We start from the raw sequence: 22,834 nt of genomic DNA on the forward strand, positions 1-22,834 counted from the left end.
AAGGTGTAACTTGCTATGTTCAAATGCTGCAGGACTCCTTCCACACCCCCCTTTGAGTCTGGCATCCTTTCTATCTATTGCTACTTGATGTGAGCTTCCATAGTCAGTGGTGTGAACATACTGCCTGCTTTGTTAAGCCCCTTTCTACGTGATTTGACTAATCTTCAGAGCAGGACCCAGGAATAGTACATCTAGACGATGACAAAGCAGCAGAACAGTATATAAGTATATTCTTGGTAAACTAATTTTTCCCCCTGCCACTCTCAAAGCAATATAAACTTTGTTGTTCCTCCTGGATCTCAAATGCTTGTAATAAATTCTTTGAAATGTCAGTAATGTTGAACTGAGGGTTTTGTTTTTTTCAAGGAGATTTTCTTTCTTTCATAAAAGGAAAAATTGCCCCTTGCAGAGAATGGAGCTAAATATGTTTTGTTTATTTTATTCAGGGCTGAATACGGTTGGGTAAAGGGACTCCCATTCCTCACCCGACCTCTTGCTGAATATAGGAATCATGAATGAAGCCCTCCATTTATTGGATGGTCATATAAACAGAAATAAATTCATACTCTTTCATATCTGTAGTATAATCAACATTTGCTTAACAAATTCATAGCCTACAAAGCATTTTCATTAGTATGTTATATTTAATCTTCATGAGAACTCTCGGGGCTTGGATGGATTTTCTCATCCATAATAATGAAGTTTCCTTTGGTTCTTTAGCCCAAGAGGAAGCCTTACTCACTCGCTGTGGACAATTCCAGTTTTTAAAAGGTCCTCATGGCCTGGGTTGCTCTGGGAGAATGTTGTCTACATAGCAATACTTCTGTCGTTTTCACCAAACTTACTTAATCTCATGAAATTATGAATCAGTTCAGTGAAAAATATCAGCCAAAGAAGTTTTTTGATTGTCATAACATTTCAATTCAATAAAAAATTATTGGTTTTTTAGACCAGTACAACACACAGGGAGGATGGGTTTCTGCCCCACCTCCCCACCCCAATCCGTTATCCAACATGTACTTGTTTTTCTATTGTGCAAAATTTGATGCTATTTTCAAGTTCAACTAGAAAGTGGCATCCAAGACCTGGCTGAAATTTCCAGTGGACAGAATGCCACTGACCTTGGACCGTATTTGTGAAGTAAATCATTTACACAGCTGGTAGCCAAGCTGAGATAAGTGAGGTACTCATCTCAGGCATGAAATTTAAGGGCATGCCCCAAACACACTAATCAAGATGAATACCATCTAATGAGATATTTTTTAAAAAATTAAAATGAATGCAAAAAATTCATGACCAACAAAATCAGTTACTGATTTTTCCTTTTGCCTCTCACTCCAATATGGCTCAATACTGTTTCTGATTCTGTATTTTAAAATGAGATATTCAGTTCATCGTGGATTTTGGCATTCATTTTGATTTTTTAAAATATTGCATTAAAATATGATCTATCTTGATGACTGCATTTTTGGGTGCACCTTGAATTCCGCATCTGAGATGAATGCCTCACTTGTCTTATCTTAGTCTCAGCCCAGGCGAGGAGAATTTTACACTTGATTCAGCTCCGTGTAGACTGAGTTCTACTAGAATTCACAATGGCCACAAAGGGGTCATATAAATATGCCTACAAAAAGCAGGCTATGCCACCCCAAAATATGCCACTTTAGCATGAGGATTATTTTGAGCTGAAAATAACTGAGAATCAACAGATCCAAGAGAAGCTCTCCGCCAACCTCCTGTTTTGCCTAAAAGGAGGACATACATTTGTAGAGGTGGCCTCCCTCCCCTCTCCACCAGGAAGGACAGGAGTTAATTACTGGAGACAGGTCTAGACTCTTACCAGCCCAGAGATGGCACCAGAAGAATCTGTATAACAAATCTTGTTTATCTACTACTAGTTTCCCCATATATTTGCCTTCCTACATTGCCACCCTTAGAAGCTCACAGTCCTCCTCCTCAGTCTTGTCACGTCTCTAAAAATGTGTTGTTCTTTTGCTAAGACGCCCGACATAAGCCGGAGTTCTAACCACCCTTTTGAGTTGCTCATCACTAAGTGCTCCCGTGTGTATGCATGATGCAGGTGTCATAAACTGTTGTCCGTTTTTCTCTTTTTAATCTGTCTTTTGTTAGTCTAATTTACAGGCCCCCCAGCTTGAAAACCTATGATGAGAAGAGAAAAAAGAGTCTTTTCTCCCCTGCACCTGCATGGATCATCCAAGTGAATTTTAGAGGTTTGTAACATAAAATCCAAATAAAAGGGAAAGAGTTCCAGAAAGTATTTAATTTTACCTCCTCCATTTATAGGTGAAAAAAACTGAGACCCATCAAGCTTTGACTAATATCATGCTAAATTAAGGCTCACTGCTGGGGGTTGGCCCCAGGCACTGGGCCTTTTCTATAAGAAGGAGACATGCTTGGAGACCATTTGCTTTAAAAGGATGGAATTCATGTAGGTCTAACTCCTTCTTGAGGGCTTGGGCTCTTTGTTTTAAAAAGTGATAATATACCATCCTCTCCATCACTGTGGAAATTAGTACTGAAAGTTTGCTGGGGGGTGGGGGCAGAGGGGAAAATATCCCACATGAGAAGATCAGGAGGCTGACCTCACTTCATTGCAGATGTGGAATCTGAATGCAGTTTTACTTCTGGATGCCTGAATGGTAGCAAGACCTTTACATTAGCAAATGCAAGTGGTCGAGAACAATTTTATGCTATCTCTTGTGCAACTTCACCCCGAGGAGGTGACCGTGCTCCTCATTCCTCATAAAAGCACAGATAGCTTTCTCTCCCCAAACTGCTTCCACTGATTTCTTTTACCCTCTGTTTTTTTTTTTTATTAAAATGTGCAATACAACAAGAAAAGGAAAAGATGATCCTGCCTCCTGCCATGCAAGACGGTATGCAGAAGGCCAAGGTTAAATGCAGCATTTGGTTTTTTAAGCTTCTCTAATGTATAGGTGTGAAAAAGCAATCTGGGACCAGAGTTTACAGCGGCAACTCTCTGAGGATGAAAACTTGACTTTAATTTGGACTCTCTGGCTAAGATAAAATCTGCCTCTGCTATCATTATCCCACTTATGTTTGTCCTTACTCCCTTTCTACTCTGCCACCCAGCCGAGTGGGAAGAAATTAACCTGACCTTGAAGGATACTCAGAGAATCTTCAGGACGATTGGGTTTTCAGTATCCAATAAAATTCGAGCAGCCTACCAACATTTAGATCATAGACTCAAAGACCTGAAAAGGATCTTAAAAATCATATATACCACACGTTTAACAGTTGAGGAAAATGAAGTCTAAAGACCTTGTTCCAAATTGTGAGCTAGTTGGAAGTGGGATCAAAATTAGAACAAGCTCCCTCTTCCCATGACACCATGACTAGGTTCCAACCGTGTCAAGCTCATTTCCAGATCACTCATGAAGGAACACACGAGGCCTTTCACACAATGTTTGGAATTTCCTTAGTGCAAGTTAAAAACTCCCAAGGAACAGTCTCAAGGCAAGTCATGTGAAAGGTCATAGAAAGGAGGTATTTCACCATTCTTAGGCTTATGGGGTCTTTATCCAGATCAGTATCATATACTGAAATTAAGACTATATATTGTCTTCTCTACCTAGGAATGATTAGACCATATTTCCGCCATCTCCCCAGCCCCCCAAAGTTGCTTCCACTTATGTTTAGGATCTGCTTCTACCAAGCACACTCTATATTTCCGGTTTTAGATTGTGGTGCAGCCTGTGGCAGGTGTGTTAGAGCAAAAATAAGGAGTATGGATTGATATTCATCCTGGAACCTAAGGGTGAAATTCCACTCACAGATGCATTTTGTCTGTCCCACACACTGTTTTCAAAATTTCACTTTGGGTTTTATACTCAGGCTTTACTTACTTATACGGACTGCCTGGCCCCTGAAGACTTCTGCACTTATGGCCCCTGTTTAGGATTTCTTCTCCCTCCTGAGAATGACGTTGTGGGTGAGTGGACCTTGATTCTCCGCGAAGAGTTTAAAGACAGGCTCCCAGGGGCCAGCTTCTGGCATCAGTGCTGGACCACCAGCCTCCTATAACCCTGAGCAACCAAAATCAGTTCTCTGAAGTGATAATACTTCAGGCTCATATCTGTTTCGAAACAACAACCTTATTTTGTAAATGCAATCCACTTCATGGAATTGAGTAAAAGAGTGAAAAAATTATATTACAATATTAGACAAAAACCTGACCGGAACTGTTTGGAGAATTTTAGTCTAGAGTGTTACTACCTGCCAGTACTATTAATTTTTTTTCTTCTTGAGGAATAACCTCACCAAATATACCTACACAAGCTACTTTCATTTATTATTTTTTTCTGAAGATATGACAGTATCTGTACAGTTTTAGAAATGATTGTTATCCTTCAAAGTTTTTTTTTAAACAAAAATCCTTCTGAATTACTGGCTTTCTCTGACAATCTAGGTTGCACGTTCTAAACTAATGTCTCTCAGACAGATTTTGAATAACATAAAAAGACAAAGCCCACATGAAAATAAAGAATTTTAAAGTAGAATTTAAGCTGTCATATATGAATTTAGTTGATCTTTATTCTCTTAATAACCTTCAAACAAAACACTTTATTCTAGTTCATAAAGATTATTACTTCTGAGAGTCAAATGTCTTTCAGTTCCTTTAAATAGCTTTCTTTTTCAAAAGTTCAAACATGCCATGTTCCACAAACTCAAAAACCCTTCAGCTAGTGTAGAAAAAACCCCAGTATATTAAAACCATGGCATTCTCCATTTACTTTACACATGCCTATTGTGAAAGGAAAAAAAATCCTTTTATTCCTACTGATGTGGACTTATTTAAAATTAGTTCTCTATCTACTCAGTAATATTTTTTGAAGTTTCATCAAATCACCCCTTCAGTGGTCATTCCTTAGATCCACAGAAGAAGTTAGAGTATCACCAATGTACTTAGTAAGTTTGTAAGTTAAAACTCCAACAGTGAAAAATTAGAATATTCTCTCAGGGTTATAAAGAAGTAAATGTGATTCTGAGCCTTCATTTGTTGCAAAAATAAAAAATGAAACAGCTCCCAGATTTCCATGGGAAAATATTAGGAGAACTTTTGGAAATTCTCCTCATAGAATTTGTTTCCAAGAGGCTGAGTGGTCACCTCATTTAAAGTCCTGTCGACAGCTATTCAGATGGGTTGTCTACACTTGTCTTTCACTGGCTGATAGAGATTCATGAAATGCCGACAGTGTTCCAAAAAGGCTGATGTCCATAGAACTCAAATTTTTCACTCAATTCTATGGAATACTGGACTAAGTAGAACAACTGGGGGCAGGACTAAGTAATCTCCTCCCTCAGAGCAGGACACGTATTTTCTTCGGTAATTTCACGTATTTTGATGGCTCCTATAGAGCAAGTGTTTAATCACATGATGTTGAGATAGATCTAATTTAACTGCTCTTAAAAAAGCATTAGCCCATTCTTGGGAATAACCAGAGCTGAATTCCAAATGCTGAAAACATCAGGATTGCTCTAACCATGCATCTGGTAAATTTGATTAGACCTACTCTCCCCAGGGATATCAAGTGTACAATGAAGACTTTTTTAGCCTGTGTTCATTTCCCTCTTATATCAAAGGCATTATGTTTTCTCATACTTGTAAGATTTTAAAAAATACACCTTCAAACCCAACTTGAGAAAATGTTCAAACTACAAGTAGCCATGACTCAAGCGCCAAGGAAAACAGCATTACTCATCTCACCCAAAGGTTTCCATTTCCAAGAAAACTTTGGGCCACTACGGAGAAGCCAAGCTCATGGACAAATTTACAGGACAACAAATTAAATCGGTCGTAAAATACTACATCTCTAATCCACTTGCCTTTCTGTCTGCCGGCCAATCTATCTTGACTCTGCATATGTTGCTGTTTAGGACCTAAAGATAACATCGCTCTTGTAGTCCTCAGGTGGGGCAGGGCTGGACTGACTGCACTACGAGCCCCCACCATCAAGCAGGGAGGTGGGTTGGCATCTGAAATGAGTGCATAGGCGTTCCACTCTGTGGGGCTTTGTCACTGTACTACAAATGCACTAAACCAGCTGAAATCTCACGGGAAAAAAAAAAAACATCGTTATGTTTTTGAAGTCCAAAACAGCTATTAATGTCTGGATCTGATCTGTTGACATCAGAATCATTATCTTTTGAAGCTAATTTATATGAAAGGCATCTAAGTTAAGAATGGGTTTCTGAACTTTAATGTTCCTATCCATTGCTCCTCAGTGATGGTAGATTAAAGATGAGCTTTCATGATTAGCCGGAAATTCTATTTTGGATGCTCTCAGCTTTGCAGCAATGAAGTAAATGTACAGAGGGTGTATTATTTTATAAAGATAGATATTTGTTGAGGGTCTCGGCATGAATTTCGAGTACTTGTTAGTCCATGGAGTAATGGATGGAATCTGGGACATAAGACGGGGGCTAAATTTCTTTACCCTCCTAACCCCAGAGTCTTTGGAAAAATAGAAACAAAAGAGCACCAAGTACTTAAGGTAAGACACTGCTGTATTCATAATACAGAGAAATAACCACCATGCCTCATGGACAGGAGATGCAGTTCTCCACGGGGCTACAAAACTCTGCTAGTAATAATTTTAATTGGGTGCTATCTTTGCTGCCTTCAAATAGTATCATAAAGTGGAGTTATTACAGGCTACAAGTGCACTTACAGTGCTGTCCTCTCACAGGAGGAAACAGATAACATTTATCCTTAGGAGGGCAACATCAATGGGCTTCTATTTGTTTCGTTTACATGCATCCCCAGTTGCCTGCTATCTGCTCCCTCTTCCCTGCGTCTAAGAGATCAATTTGAGTTAGATGCTGCACAAGTGGCTGCTAAGTCTGGCGGGCCCTCTGCCTCCGGGGAGGGCGCCACCCGGCAGCCCTGGTCCCCTGTGCCCTGGGCGGGGCGGGGAGCGTACCTGCAGAGGATTGGGTGGCGTGAGCGGCGACGGGAGGCCGTGTCCCGGAGACTGGCTGGCTTTCTGCGGAGGGCTGGCGCTCTGCTGAGTTGGAGACGGTTGGTTCTGGTTCTGGTTCTGGTTCTGGTTCTGGGGGTGGGGGTGGGGGTGGGCGGGAGGCTGCGCGGGCGGAGCCGGCAGCGGCTGGGAGGCGGGCGGCGGCTGCTGGGACTGCGGGGCGGGCTGGGGCTGCGGGGGCGCCTGCGGGGCCGGCTGCGGGTGCTGGCTGCCTGGCGGGGCGGGCGGCGGCGGCGGCGGCGGCTGCTGGAGTTGCTGGAGTTGCTGGAGCTGCTGGAGTTGGGAGTTGAGGGATGAGGTAGCTGCAAGGAGAGAAAGGGAACGTGGGGCTGAAACAAACACGTGGACCTGAAACAAACACGTGGCGCTGAAACAGGCACGTGGAGCTGAAACATACACGACCAAACCGCTTGCTGTGGCTTTGACAGCCGGTCCCCTGCGAGCCGAGAAGGCTCTCCTTTAGAAGGAGTTTACCCTCATGCCCTGAAACGCCTTGGTATTTCGGAGGGCTGTGGGGCACCGCGAGAACAAGAGTCCCTTCTTGAGGAATTTTAAAATTTAGGGAGGATCAGAGTGTAACACATCAGGCATAACTTTCAAAAGGATTGAGCAAACCAAGAGGGTGGACTAGGAATAGAGGTTAATTTTTAAGTACTCTCTCCCTCTCTTCCTTTCCACACCGCTTAGGAAATACACTTAGACTTTCAAGATCTGATTTAGATTTTCAACCCATTTAATTCTTTTGGCAAATGCTCCGATGGAGTTAAGAGCAGAATGCTAAAGTGTTTGTAATCTCCTTATCATCTATACCACAAATGGTGTCATTTCTCCTCCCTGCTTCAGACCTCTCCCAATTTGCTTAGACACGTGAGTTTCATGTTACTACAGTTTCTAAAAGCATTTAAAGATAGCACATTCTTCTCAGTTTTGCAAAATCAGAAGCCTCAGTCTGAACTTTTGGCCTGCTCATCAAAGAGACATAGCACCCCTAAACCGGAAGGGGTATAGCTGGACAATGTGAACTGTGGTGACCTGTCACATTGGCACCTCAAGGACAGGCCAGGAACCAAGAGGATGAAGTCTTCTTTCCAGATTTCCTTATTCTATGAAAAGAGTTGGTGGGATAAGCTGTCTTCACACCAAGCTCACGAACTTTGTTCTCATGTGCCCATCTAGCCCTGAACAATTTCTGCAGCAAGAAAACAGTTTGGCCAAAGAATAATCTAGAGAAAATTGCTGCTATAAGTTCACTTCCTTCTTTGCCTGAATACCAGTCTAAAAGCTTTCTAATAAGCCTACAAATAAATATAAGGATCCATGTTGAACCCATAGGCCTGGGCTACAGTGCTACCCTGTCAAGATTCCCAAAGGTAGTAACTCCTGTTTGCAACATTAAACTAATCTCCATTTTTAAAAAAAATGCTTCTCAAAAAAATCTGGTGGTTCTGTAAAGTGGCATATTATATACCCGCCTTCACACAAAGATGTTCTTGAAAAATACACGTACGTTGAACCCTATGTTGAACACATCTGAAGAAATTTCTCTGTAAGGAAATCAACCAGGGAAAATTTTTGTAAAATTAAGAATCATTTTGTGAAATGTAAACACTAGCTAGGCACTAGTGCTGTGTCTGGTAACATGTAGGATTTAACAAGGAGGCATAGTCCTGACTTTAAGGAGTTTATAGTGTATTTGTGGAGATAAGATTAACTCATAAGAAACAATCAAGTTTGGGGTGCCTGTTATAGTTCTGCTAATGGTTGATGTTTGATACATATCAGTTAGTTGCCTAAATGGTCAACAGTGTGGAAACTGACGAAAAAGTCCAGGAGAATGAGGAGAGGGGTTTCTCTGTGGGCTAGAGAGGCCAAGGCAGTGTTCATGAGGACAGAGAGGGCCCAAGAGAGTGAACGCTATACCTGGAAGGAAGGAAGAGAGGGTATTCCAGGCTGGAGAGACACCCAGATGACGGAATGGCTTAGGTGATATTTCTGAAGGACGGTGTGGAGAATGGACTGCCTGGAACAGAAGCTTTGGGCAGTTCTGATGACTTTAGACCTTAGAGAGGTGGGAGCCTGTCGTTGAAAGTGGTGGGAAGATGAATCACTCCAAATTCACCTCTGGTATGAGGCAGATTTTCAATATATAGTCAGGTTTGTTTAAAGCAAGGCATAGCTGTATTGATGAAATGATAGCCTGACCTTTCCCAGGGGCACCAAATACCAATTCTTGCTCTCAGGTCCACGTAGGGCTTCCGTGCTGGACCAGTGGGGATGGCAAGTCCTCACTGGGTCAGTGAGTTACTCCAGGTCTGTTCAAACACTCAGCCCAGTGTGTGTCCTGCCTCTCGTGTAAATCCAGAGTGCTCTGGGACTCTACAGGCAGAGACGGCACGTGAGAGAGAGGGCTGGAAAATACGTAGTCAGTGGGGACTCTCTGAACTTTCTGCTCAGTTGTGCTGCAAACCTAAAACTGCTTTGAGAAATAAAGTCCATGTTAAAAAAAAATACCCAGTTACCATCCCATTTGTCAGAACTCTAAGAAAATGATCTGGTTTTGCCATTTCCCCCTCTCTCTGTTCTTATTGTACAAAGTCAGATTTTATTGAAGAGCTGGGAGCCCAGCTCAATTCTGACCCCCCAGGGTCTTCTGCAATCTGGTGGGTCCTGGGCTTGATCTCTTGTTTTGGTGGAGTTGTAGATTTTGGGAACCTGATTGCATTGGCCTCCTGCCTGATTCAAATCAAGCCTGTCCTGATTTCTTTCAGGGCAGGGCCACATATGTCAGTGCTTATTTTCATGGTTGACTTAAATACCATGCTGTTTCATTTTGCTTAGAAAAGCATTTATCTAAATCAGCATTTGAAAACAGGAAAAACTGGGGAATATTGGCAGATAGATATTGGCAGACAGGTAGGTTCAGCAGACCCTAACCTACTAATAAGACGTGGTCCCAAACATGTCTTCGTTTCTTGATGTTGGTGAGTTCACATTGCTCGGCTATGTCTTTCCCGTAACTGGCACTTTGCCTGGAAAGGCTTTAACTTAAACGAAACCTCTTTGAGTTACATGAACTAATTTGACATCTGCAAGCAAGAAATGATGGACAACAAAATACGTTCAGGTATGTACTGGATACAAAGAAAAGCATGAGGGGGTTGTACAAGAATGTAACTCTGGTCTAAAAAACGTCAAAGGCACCTACACAATAATACTAAAACAAAAGCAAAAAATGCTAAAATATGGAGCCTTTAAATGGCTCAGCATACTGAGATACGGATACAAGTTAGGAAGGTTCAAGGACATGTTTGAACTATAGAGAATGTTTGCAGATAAAATGGTGATTGTTGGGGGTAAAGCTTTGACCCTATTTCATAGAATATTAAAGATTTTACTTTCTTCCTTGGTATTTATGTCCTTTTATGATTATCTCCCCTATGTCTGGTTACTATACACTCCATGGGTATAGTAATTTAACTACATTAACAGTAGGTATGAAATAACTTAAAGAGATGCACAGAAATTTACATTAGGAGGTTTGAAATTTTTTAAACTTACAATTTTGAAAAAGAAACACAAAACAATTTTCCATCGAACTTGGAATTTCCTAGAGAGAAGAGAGCAGCATGGCAAAACCAGTGGATGGGAACTTCTCAAATAAATAATTTAATATGACAAAGGAGAAGTCAAGAAGCTTGCATTTCTCCATTTGTTCAGTTTCTATGTATCAACTGTAAGTTAGAAAAAAACATTTCTTCTTTGGGATTGTTGGTAGAGGTGTTCTCAGGAAACCACGCACATAAACAGAGCTCCGCCACAGAGGTATCAGAACTCTATGGAATGGGCTTTGCATATAGTTCCTTCCAAGGCAGGGAAACGGAAAGTAAACTCATCCTTTCTACCCGCGCATGAAGAGAAAGGCCGTGAGCCATGCTGAAGAAATACAAACGTGTCTTGTACTTTGCAAGGTACTGAAACACCTTGGGATTCACTGAAAGCCGAATGGGACTCAAACGCTAAAGGAAGAGCAGTTCTTAGCAACATGCTCACCTTTGTTAACACCAAGTACGACATCAGACGATTATAATCAGGGCAGTCAGGGGCTCAGCGTCAGCATTTTCTGGGACTTCCCAGGTTCAGGGATCTGTGGGCACCGCGAGCAGACTGGAGGCTTGGGTTTGAGAGTTGGCTGTGAAGGATGACAAGCTCTGGGCTGGGCTGGGACCGAAGTTGCCTCATAGCAATACATTTACAGAGGGGAGAGGACCCGTGCTAAGGAGGGAGGAAGCGGGCGGGGTTTATCACTGCAAGTGACCAGGAATCCTGCAAAGAATGTGACCGCAATGGCTGTTCAAGCCCATCCTTAGCCCAGTCCCCTGGTGCAAGCCTAGAGAAGGGAAGAGCACCAAGTAAAAGCACAAAGGGCAACCTTGAACTTCTTGCTAAGGGCAAGAAGCCAGATGCCAAAGACCACATACTGGATAGCTGCATTTGTATGGAATGTGCAGAACAGGCGAATCCACAGAGACAGAAAGCAGATTAGTGGTTGCCAGGGGCAGAGGGAAGGCAGGACTGGGGGGTAACTGCTCATGGGTATGGGGTTCCTGGGTGGGGTGATGAGAATGTTCTAGAACCAGATAGTGGTGAGGGTTGGACAACATTGTGAATGTACTTAATGCCACTGAATTGTATGTTTTAAAATGGTTAAAGTGGAAAATTTTATGCTATGTGTATTTTACTATAATAATAATAGTAATAGTAATAATAATAATGATGATGATGATGACAGATAATAGCTGTTTCTCTATATTCACACACTAGAGACCAAGCTGCACTGCCTCGGGACCCCATGAGGGACGGGGACAATCCTTCTCCACTCTGCATGGTTGTGTAGTCCCCAGGGCTGGGGCTGTGCCTGGTGGAGCAGAGGGAGAGACGTGGGCAGAGCTGCAGGGTGCAGGGTGGCACCGGGAGGGAAATGCTGTGTTCACGGAGGCGGGGCACAGGTCTGGCAGTGGGAGCAATGAATAGCTATCAACGTGAACCATGAATTCAGTCCCGGATGCACCCAAGACACCCCTCTAGAAATGCTGCTAAAGCTGGACTCTATGAGCTGGTGGAGAACAGAGAACAGTGATGGCAACTGGTGTTCAAAATGAGACAGTGCTTCATAGTTTGGAAAGCACTTTCATTTAATACAGATGAATTAACATTTTTATGTGGCATGTGGGATATTAGTTCCCTGACCAGGGATCAAACCTGCACCCCCTGCATTGGAAACCTGAAATCTTAACCACTGGACCACCAGGGAAGTCCCTGGATGAATGGACTTTTCAGGACAACCATATGGATAGATGATATCACTGCCATGTTACATAGAAACTGGGGCTCAGAAAGGTTAAGTGACCTGCCCAAGTTCATACAGCTAATGAGCGCTATGCTGACTCAGTCTTAGGGCTGCCGCTTCCCAAAGCCTCTTAACAGAACAGAATCAGGGGCAACCTATTTCTCTCTGAGCACTGGAACAAAGATAACTACTCCCTCATAGAGGGATGCCCTCCATGGCCCTGCTCTTGAGAAGAGGTGGCACAGGATCTGGCTACAGAGGCTGCTTTGAAGGTGTCTGCTCCGTGATGAATCAGTCGGCTCCTGGGAAACTGTATACAGTTGTACCTCTGTCCTGCTGCAGGCAAAACATTTTTTTAAAGCCTGCTGATATGAAATGTAAATGTGCATTTTGCAGATAAAGATGTTAATTTGAATGTGAGCCATGGGTTATAAGAACCGGGACATGGGGTCGAGGGAAAGGGGGTGAGATGTATGTGTGGATGGGAGGTGGGGAAGAGTCACAGTGTACTTCATTCGTGTCACAAGTTTGCCTCGATGGTGAGAGAATGTTTCCTCTACACTTAGACCTTGGGAGGCAGCAACACTGTGTGCAGCTGGGTGACATTTTAAGGAAAGTTACCAAGTAGGGCATCAGGTTACGTTGTCCATGGAACTCTGTGATGTGCTGTCTCTCGAGTATAGTTAGGTGGCAGCTAAGAGGTCTCCAAATGGCTTTGTCCCTTAACTAGGGACAGTGACTCCCAGATCAGCCCCGGTCTTACGAATTGGTGATTCATAGGCCACTGAAAAGGAAACCCGTGCTTCCTGATGTATGTAGCCTTTGCCTCCCTGACCCTGTATGTACTGTTTACTTTTCTTGCCCACTGAAATCCCTTGAAGAAGAAGGAGAAAAAAAAGGAATCTAGAATAACTCAACCAGAAGGATTTGAGTTGGTAAAACTGGACACTTTCCCTCCCCACAACTGCCCAAGTAATAACATCCAAGTAGCTGAAGTCAGGATGCGGGTCATGAACTCTTCCTGGTACCCTCATTAAGAGTATCCCTAGCCTGCACTGGCAGACAAAAGTTTTTTGCAAAGTAGATGGAAACAGCATGTTGTGGACGTGAGATTTTGAAAAAGTGCAGAAGGTGAAGACTTTCTGGAAATTTTGCCTTTATTTTTGGCAACAATGCCCCAAACAAGCAAAATCAGTTCTACCTCAAAGATTAGGATGTGTAACCATCTCACATGTGGTCGGTGTTACCTGCTCCAGAAATATTGCTCATACGTATCTTTAATCTGTCATTTGCTTCATTTGCATTTAAGGCAGAGATCTAAGTATCTCTTGAGATGTCAAGGGAAAACAGAGAGAAATTCTTCCAATGAAACTGTCCCCACAAATTTCCATGTATTGCCTGAACCACACAAGCTTCTTTCTTCGGTCAGGTGTTTTTACCAATTCTATCTCAAATTATGGACCCGAATCACCTGGGGAGCTTGTTAGACAGGTGGATTCCAAAGGGTAGGACAAAGTCTGTATCATAAGCACCCTCCAGGGTACCAGGAGCCATTGGCCTTAGGGTTCCTAGAAGCCCATCCGGGAGGGGAAGCCTCTTCCCTTGGCTTTCAACCTGAGCAGTTTGTTTATCCATCTGCATAACTTCGAGAATACTTCTTTTCAAAAAATGAATCTGTTCTTCCATTGGCAAAAAAACATCGAAACAAAAATCACTGGTTGGAAAGAAGAGAAAACAGACATCTGGGACTCTCCCAGCATTCTCTAGCACCTTCTTTTAGATAGACGTGCAGTTCGCCACCCATTACTGCCTTTGTTGACATTTGGGGGAGCACTCCTGTTGGAGTATCTTAAGTCTGAAACATAATGTTAGCTTTTAGATGCTCCATTAGATAGGGAAGATGGAAGAAGTGAAGGACGAGCTCCCACTGTAAAGCAAAGGGGTCAAATGGCAGCAAGGGCCATCCCAAAGGGAGCTGCACCGCCCAGAAATGTATCAGGGAGGCTGAGAACTCAAGGTGGTAGGTTCCCCTGAATTCCCAGAGGGGTTTGCCGAGGTCTTTCTCTGGAACAGCTGACCTCTCGACATCTCCACCTGCAGAACAGCCCACAGCTAGGCCTAAACTCTCAGGAAAATAATGTGAAGGCTATCCTCTAAAGAAATGGAAAAAACTGGGAAAAATTAGGATTTCCAATGTGGAGGCGGCACCCTGAAGTAAATCCTTCTCTTCTCACTTACCCTTAAGAAACCAGAAAGTTCACAATCTCACCCCACTATACAGAGCTCTTCATCACTCTTTCAAGTCCTTAGAAGTCCATCCAGGTTGCTACTGAGTGCCAACCAAGGTGAAAGGAAAAAGATCCCCCACGATACTGATACTTCCCCTGTGGAATTGCAGAACACCAAAGGTAAAAATTGTTTTAAACCTTAAATAAAAGATTTCAGACATACCAATAGAAGGCCATGTGCAAAAAGACATAAGTCAAATGGGCACCACCCTTCTCATTAGCAAAACAGTGGAGCAATGCCTTCTAAGTGCTGAAAGAAAATGATCTCCAGCCAAGAATTCTATTCCCGCCTAAACTGTTAGTGAGAGTGGAAGAAGGCCCGTTTTGGAACTTACAAGGATTTAGCTTATTTCTACATACTTTTCTTAGGAAGTTGAATAGGTGCTTCAGCAACATGATGGGGTGAACCAAGAAAGAGGAAGAGCTGGATTCAGGAAGCAGTGTGCTTTCCCCACGAGAACAATACGAGGGAGCCCCACTATGACAGGTGTATGGAAGTTCTAAAGAGTTCTCAGTCCAGACTGCAGCACAAAGAAAGCGCTCCAGTGAAACATGTCCAGAAAAAAAGGCGGATTCCACAGAAGTGATAAAATATTTGCACTTTTGGAAGAATTTGAGAGTATGAAAAACAAAAGAAAGGAAACTATAAATTTCAGGGAAAAGAAAAGCTGTCTGAGAAAGCCACGGTCTAGAAATGAAGCATCTGTTCCAAATTAGAACAAAAAGTCATTGAGCTCCAAGAAGAAATACCAAATGGCTTCAATGCTATAGGAAAAGTAAGAAGCTGGAAGATGGTAACCACTTTCTATAGAAGCTGTACATTTTTTCTCATAATTAAAAAAAAAGACAGTCAATAAGATAATTCAGGCAAAACAAACAATAGAAGAAAGAAATTTATAGTTTTATAAGAAACAATACAGACAACATGACTCAACTGTGCATTAAAATGTGGCATAATTTTGAGTCCTTGGTAGAGTATGAAAGGGTAATCCATTTGAGTATTTTCTTTGAGTGGCACTAAAATCCAGACTGAGAAGGACATCTGATCAGAGCATGTTTTAGGCTCTGCAGGAATTAATTAGGTAGCCATATTAAAGTTGAGTGTTTACTAGATTTCAATTTTTGTTGACGCATCCTTGACAATGTAGAAATGAGAGGTTGGCGGGAGGGAGGAGGGGAAGTGAGGACCAGAGCACTGAGTGGGGAATCAGGAGATACCTCTATAGTTGACAGAACAAATGGGGATTTAAATATGCTATTTAAAGTTACAAAGTTAACAAAAACTAACTCTATACTTCTATTAGGAGGAGGGAGGAGGAGAAAGTGGGAGATGTTGTAAAAGAGTTAAACCCAAATACAACATAGCAGAAATGAACATTTGGTACATAAAGCTAATCAATTGTGAGTCAGAGGTAAATGGAAAGTATTTAGAAATGTGGAGATAAACCTATAAGGCTGAAACCAGAAATGGTTCAATGTGATTACCTTGGGGGAGTAATCCTGAGGATGGAGAGGGGTCTAGCTGAGATACTATGATATTAAGATCTATTCCAAGACACTATTTAGATTGAGTTTCTTGAGTTCCTTACACTGAGATCTAGACCTTAAATGGGACTGAATTCACTTGGGCTTTGACACCAACTGTGGCATGAAACTTCTTTTGAAAAATCCACAATAGACATTTGTTCCTGATGGTCGGAGGCATGTTCTCAGAGACCGTTCCATAGGATGCTAGTCCCCAGAGAGGCCCTGTGAAGGAAAAGTGTCCCATGGTCAAATGATTTATGAGACACAAGTTGTATCGTACTTTTGGAAGTCCATAATGAGCATAATATTAATGACTTCAAACTTCAGCATTAAAGAAACCTGATTGACATTTTTCATCTGACACTGACCAAACTTATGTGACCTTGGAACCCCATCATCTTGCTTTTCTGTGACCCACATTTATGCATGTGTGTGGAACTAATATTGTTAGGAATCCATTTAGGAGTAACCTGAAAGTATCTCTCTCTGATGTGGTCAGAAATGACCACTGTATAGATGAAGAAGTGTTATATATACAGATATGTATATGTACACACGCAATGTACATATATACAATGTATATATACATACACACAATATATATACAATGTACACACATATATATACACCATGTACATACATACAATATATATATATGGATGATGTACATGTATGCAATGTATATGTATATACAATGTACATATATACAATGTATATATATGCATAAGTACATATATACAATGTATATATACATACAATATACATATATACAATGTACATATATGCACAATGCACATATATAAATGTATATATACATACACATATAATTTATATATATACACACACACACAATGTATATATGTGTTATATATCAGGGTCTCTGGAGGAAGTAATGAGCTATCTTCAATATAAAATAAGCCTAATGAATTCTTAAGTTTACCCTTAATAAGGCTGCTTGGATTAATCTGGAACCAACCTTATCCAGTGTGGCGAAACTGGCTAATTCATGCCAAAGAGAAGTTTTCAGTGAGTATAAGAAACATCTTTGATTGATTAAAAATGTAAATAGGTGTTGAGAGGGTATGCATATATGAATTTCTTAAAAAATGCAAATTCCCTGAAGGCCAAGTCCTTCAGATAGTCTAGTAGGAGACGAGAAAGAAATACAAAAAACGTTCTTGAAAGATTCAAAGATGGGAAACCAGAGCTGGAGCTTTGTATGACTAACTAAGACAAGCTGGGGCCTAGCAGAACTCTCCCTAGGCACTGGAAACGCATCACCATCAGGGATTTTTAGATCTGAGGAGCCTGGCGTGGATATTCTCTCCTCAAACAGCATATAGCATGATCCAAGAAAAGGTAGCTCCGTCAATACTAAACTTTTAAAAATAAGATCTTCCTTCAGAAAAACAGATTTAAATAACCCCCTCCTGACTATTGCTCTCAGATTTTCAAGTCTTCTTCAGGTGGTCATACCATATCAGATTAGAACTCGTAGGGTCTGAGTGTGCATTTTGACTAAATTCTGGTGGATAGTTTCTGTTCCTTGAATTTGCTTGACTGATTTTTTCCATAACCTGCAGGGAATCATAGACTGTATATGGAAACATTCACTCTTGATTTGAAACCCTTTTGCTCAATGGATGAGACCAAATTTATTCCTCAGAGAATCCTAACCCTTCTATAAGAACTGGTTTCTTTTTCTTACCGAGTTTGGCAGGGTCTTGGTGAAGAATGTGGCCGAAATGTGAGATTCTCCTTGGGTGTCGGTTCTCTCTGCTCTGCTCATTCGCCAATACATGGATAATTAAGGGGTTTTGTCTGTTTGTTTGTTAGAGGTCTGAGATTAAGAGCACCTCACTGACTTTGCCACCCTTCCTTCTTAATACCATATTTGTTTAATGACAGAAAATGCATTTGGGTGAAATAGAAATCACCTCAAAGAAGCACTCATGTAATATTCAGTCCCATTATTTTTCCTCCTTAAATGTGAAAAACAGTTATTTACATCTTTGATGACCTCTTCTCAGAAGGGCAATCTACCTTTTCACTGGAGGTTAAAAGGTTTTAAATTAGAGCTAACATTTATTGAGCATGGTTTTCCCAGAGATATTTAAAACTTATTAAGGTAGAAGTGAAGCCATATTCACTAAAAATGAAGCCAAGGGGACTTCCTAGGTGGCGCAGTGGTTAAGAATCCGCCTGCTAATGCAGGGGATATGGGTTTGAGCCCTGCCCCAGGAAGATATCACATGTCGCAGAGCAACTAAGCCTGTGAGCCACAACTATTGAGCCCATGTGCTGCAACTACTGAAGCCCACGCACCTGGAGCCCGTGCTCAGCAACAAGAGAAGCCACCACAATGAGGAGCCTGTGCACCACAATGAAGAGCAGCCCCTGCTCGCAGCAACTAGAGAAAGCCCATGTGCAGCAACGAAGACCCAATACAGCCAATGAAAAAATAAATCCAATAAATAAATAAATAAATAAATAAATAAATAAATAAATTTATTTAAAAAAATGAAGCCACAGATATGGGGGAAAGGGAGACACATGCTTATCTTATATTCCTATGCTAATAAAGTAATAACATAATTTTGTAAAGTTAGCAGAGCGAGTAAGATGCACCCTGGCTTTCAAAGCATCGGTGTTTGCCTTTCCCTTCAAATGGGTGTTTACAGGAGAAAATGTTACAGGCAGTTCAATGGATACTGTGCCTGGTTTAAACACAGCACTGTGTTCACTCAAATTTCTTTTAGGCTATAGACACATGGGCCAGTGCTTGTTTTCATGGTTGATTTAATCCACCCCCTCCGCCAGTATGGGGATTATTCCCTACAGTTATTCTCCAGCGATCTGTCAGTTCAGATTAACAAAAGTTAGGTGACAAAGATGCGGTGGCTGATTCCTTTAGAAGGCTAGGCTGTACAGCAAGAGATTTCTTTTTAAGAATCTGACTATGTTCTCTTCTTTTTAATTTCCACCCGCTTCCTTATCTAGGCTGAACTTTAAACTCCATAAACAGGCAATTCAATTTTGTTACTATACGACAACTTCTGGATTGCCAAAGAGCTTTATAGATCTTACCTTATTGGTTCTTGCTTATTTTTTGAGAAGAAGAAATTGCATGTATCTCCCCTCACCTTACAGATGAAGAAATCTAAACTCAGACACGATTCTAGGACCATGTGTATCCTAGCTTTGCCTGGCCTGCACAATAAATGATAAAACTCTCCTTAAGACACATCTATTTTTATATTTTGAGGGTAACTAAATATATCCTTTGCCAGATTTGCAATTCTACTGCAGATTCATAGAAAAGAAACCTGTAACAGTTGACTTTGTGCAGCAAAATGTTTACCATTTAAAATTTCCTCATATTACATCACAAATATTATTACTCTTCTCATTCTTATTTACTCTTTCCATCTCTACAAGTAGAATTCTTTAGTGGGATCATTAATATACTGTATGGGTAATTTGGTTATTTTGCCTTGATGTGCAAATTAGTCATTCAATTCACATAGTTTATTTTAAGCTTTCATATGTAACAAAGAAGCAAACAAATGGTTTTAGTGAAATAATTAATTAAATTAATGATAACCCTACTGGAAGAAAAGAGTTGTCAAAAAAGGAATCCTGGGAAACTTCATAAAAAGCAATAGATGTTAGAATATCAGTGGTGTTAGAATGTAATGTGGTCATATCACCTACATGGGTACAAATGCTTTTGCAAATGTCTCATGAATTTTTGTCAGGCTGGTTGATCTTGCTATGGGAAGTAAAGTGGCATTCTTTTTACTTCATTAATGCAGTGTGGACAAAAGAGGCAAACACAAATGTATCAGTCAGTGTAGGTCAGTTATATTGTGGTAACAAGCAGCCCCACATCTCATTGGCTTAGCCCAACAAAGAATTACTTTTTCTTTTCGTGATATCATAAGTTTGCAGGGGGTCTTAGCTTAGGTACCCAGTTGATGGGGGCAGTCAGTATCTTGAACACTGCCTATGATGTGAGAAGAACAGAAAGCTTTTTAGGGTGGGAAATAAATATTCTGACTCAGAAGTCATCTCTTCACTTTCTCTCACAACTCATTGGCCAGCATCCACCACATGGCACCCATAAACTAAAAGGGAGCCAGGAAGTACCATACTATCAAGTCCTAGTGATGCAAAGAGTCAGAAAAATTTGGTGAACAGCATTAATGATCCCCTAAAAGGCATCATTCTGCCTCCTGGATGGTTTCTGTATATATTACTTTCTTTCCATTTTCATGTTCCCAAATTTCACCTCATTATGCCTTGTCTGGACCATTGAAAGAGCTTATTAACTGGCCTCTTAAACTCTTACCTTTCCCGCTCCCTCTTTCTCTCATTCATTAATTCAACAAATGTTATCAAATCATGTGTCAAGGGCCCCTCTGCCACCAGAATTAATTTTCTAAAACATCGATGGGATTATACCACTAATTAAAAAAGTGAAAAGAGAATTACCACAGCTCCCACTCATCAGAGAATGAAGTCGTACAGCTCAGCCCATGTTGGAGAATGACTACACTGTCTCTAGCCCACCTTTCTAGACTCATTCTAACCCCCTCTGAGAACCCTCACTTCTAGTTCAAAGGTAGAATCTGGTAGTACATGGACATAAAGATGGGGTGCCCCATTCCCAAACATACAGAAATAGAGCTTTTAAGAAATCTGAATTGGTTGACACGATTAAAAAATCAGGAGAGTCTACATAAAATAGGCACTGTCTATCTTTCTTAAAAATAGTCCAGAAGGTCTGGCCACGTGACTCTTGTTCCTGTATGGGAACCAGAGCTGAGGAGCAGCTGCCCTGCCAGGTAAGGCTGGTGCCCACAGTGGCCAGGATGAACTGCTGTCTTCTGTACTCCGTAAGGGGACGTTCATGGGGTGCCCTGTATTACAATGAATAATGTGCACCCGGTTGCCTCTTTTACCGGATAGCCTCCTACAGAAGGGAACAAGGTTTTAGTCAGATCTTTTTCTCCCCCTTAATCTCTCAGCCTTCTCTCAGCAACCTGCATACAGTAGATGTTCACTAAATAATTGAGAGATGATAATTGCAGGAACTGTAATTTGATTTGCCACTTGTTAATTTTATCTTATTCTCTTTACCCTAACTGGGTCACATGCTTGCTCTGGCTTGGCTCACAAAAGAAGAGAGATAATGGCAGAATTCTCGAGGTTAAAAAGATCCACTGCTCGGGTTTCTAGGCGACTGCAGGCAAGTCATGTGACTTCTGAGCATGAGCTTCAGTTAATTTGGAGAACATTATAATTTATATAAAAAACTTAAGGCAAATTCCTATGTTCCTTTTTGATAGCTTTATAGGCAGAGGTAGCCATTCTTACACATCTGGAGCCATGTCCTAAATTCTGTAGAATAATTTTTGTTCTGAACTAGAAAGTTCATAAAGGAAGAGAATTAACATTTAAGGATTCAGGATTTGAAGGTGTGCTATAGAAATTCAACATGAAATATGTGTATATAAGATGTAGTCAAAGAGGAAATGACAGGCTTTAGAAGGCCCTGAAAGGTTATCTGCAAAAACAGAAAAGAGCTTCAGGTGGGCCTGAGATGGACAGATTAAACCATAATCTTGGAAGAGTGAAAAATGTCATCACAACCCAGGTTGACCCAAATTCTATCCAATCTGGGGAGAAACATCATAGAGCATATGGATTAAGAGGGTTTGAGTTGAAGGTCAGGTTTTTAGTATTTCAGGGCTAGCAGGAAGTGAAAGGCAGCCAGGTGTAACAAGTATTGCCTTGTTAGAGGAGCAGGCAGAATCGCAATGCAGATGTGGGGTGCCCGGGTCAGTTACTATCTCCTAGTTCCATGGCCCTCTACTCCCCACCATCAGCAAACGCATGCTCCGTTCATCACAGAAACTGGGCAGATGTGTAGGATGAAGGAGCACAGATTCACTAACAATACTGGTAAAACAACACTTACAAGTCTTTCTGCTTATAATGAATTAAATCATTAAATACAAATCCTAAGCAAGTTATAGAAAAGCTGTTTAAAGGAAGATGGGAATTCAAATTTTATGGCAACTAAGCATCTCATAAATATGTTACTCTCTCCCTTCATGAATGCTCTCACTGCTGTTTGCCTGGACCAGTGCAATGGTCTCGTGTTTTCTCATCCAACTCATCTATTTTTAAAGACCAGCTCCCCCCTCCCCCACCCACCTGTCCTTCTCCCTCTCCCTCTTCTGTCCTCCTCCTTTCTTCCCCCCCCCGCCACTTTCCTCCCTCCCTTCCTCTCTACCCATCTTCCCTCCTTTCTCTAAGAAGTTATTAAGCACCTACCATGTGCCAGGGGATGTGCAGGAAGTATAAACATGAACTAGACCCTGATTCTGATTTCCCAAAGTTCACTCATGTTCTATCTGGGAAAACAGACACACAAATGCCCAATCATGATACAATGTGATATGTTAATATTCCTTCTTATTTAAAGATTTTCACCATTTCCCTACTTCTCCAAAATGAGTATGTCTTTACCCTTCATGTTAAAACCTGTCACACTTTAGCTCCCACTTTTCTGGCATTGGCTCCGCCATTCTCCTAGACATACCCTCCGTTCCTATCGGACACCCTGCATGTCATTTCCCCCA

At 41.4% G+C, this 22,834-nt stretch overlaps 1 protein-coding gene across 2 annotated transcripts in view; it reads right to left on the reverse strand.

Annotated features, from left to right (window-relative positions):
* Positions 1 to 22,834, reverse strand: part of POU6F2 (POU class 6 homeobox 2) — a 470,305-nt gene that overhangs the window by 112,017 nt on the left and 335,454 nt on the right. For both annotated transcript variants that reach the window (XM_057733429.1, XM_057733430.1), the window contains one exon: positions 6,966 to 7,324. In XM_057733429.1, the coding sequence (XP_057589412.1) occupies positions 6,966 to 7,324 (359 nt within the window). The remainder of the gene's footprint in view (positions 1 to 6,965; positions 7,325 to 22,834) is intronic.

Source organism: Hippopotamus amphibius, chromosome 4 (genome assembly GCF_030028045.1).
Source record: "Hippopotamus amphibius kiboko isolate mHipAmp2 chromosome 4, mHipAmp2.hap2, whole genome shotgun sequence".
Taxonomy (NCBI): domain Eukaryota; kingdom Metazoa; phylum Chordata; class Mammalia; order Artiodactyla; family Hippopotamidae; genus Hippopotamus; species Hippopotamus amphibius.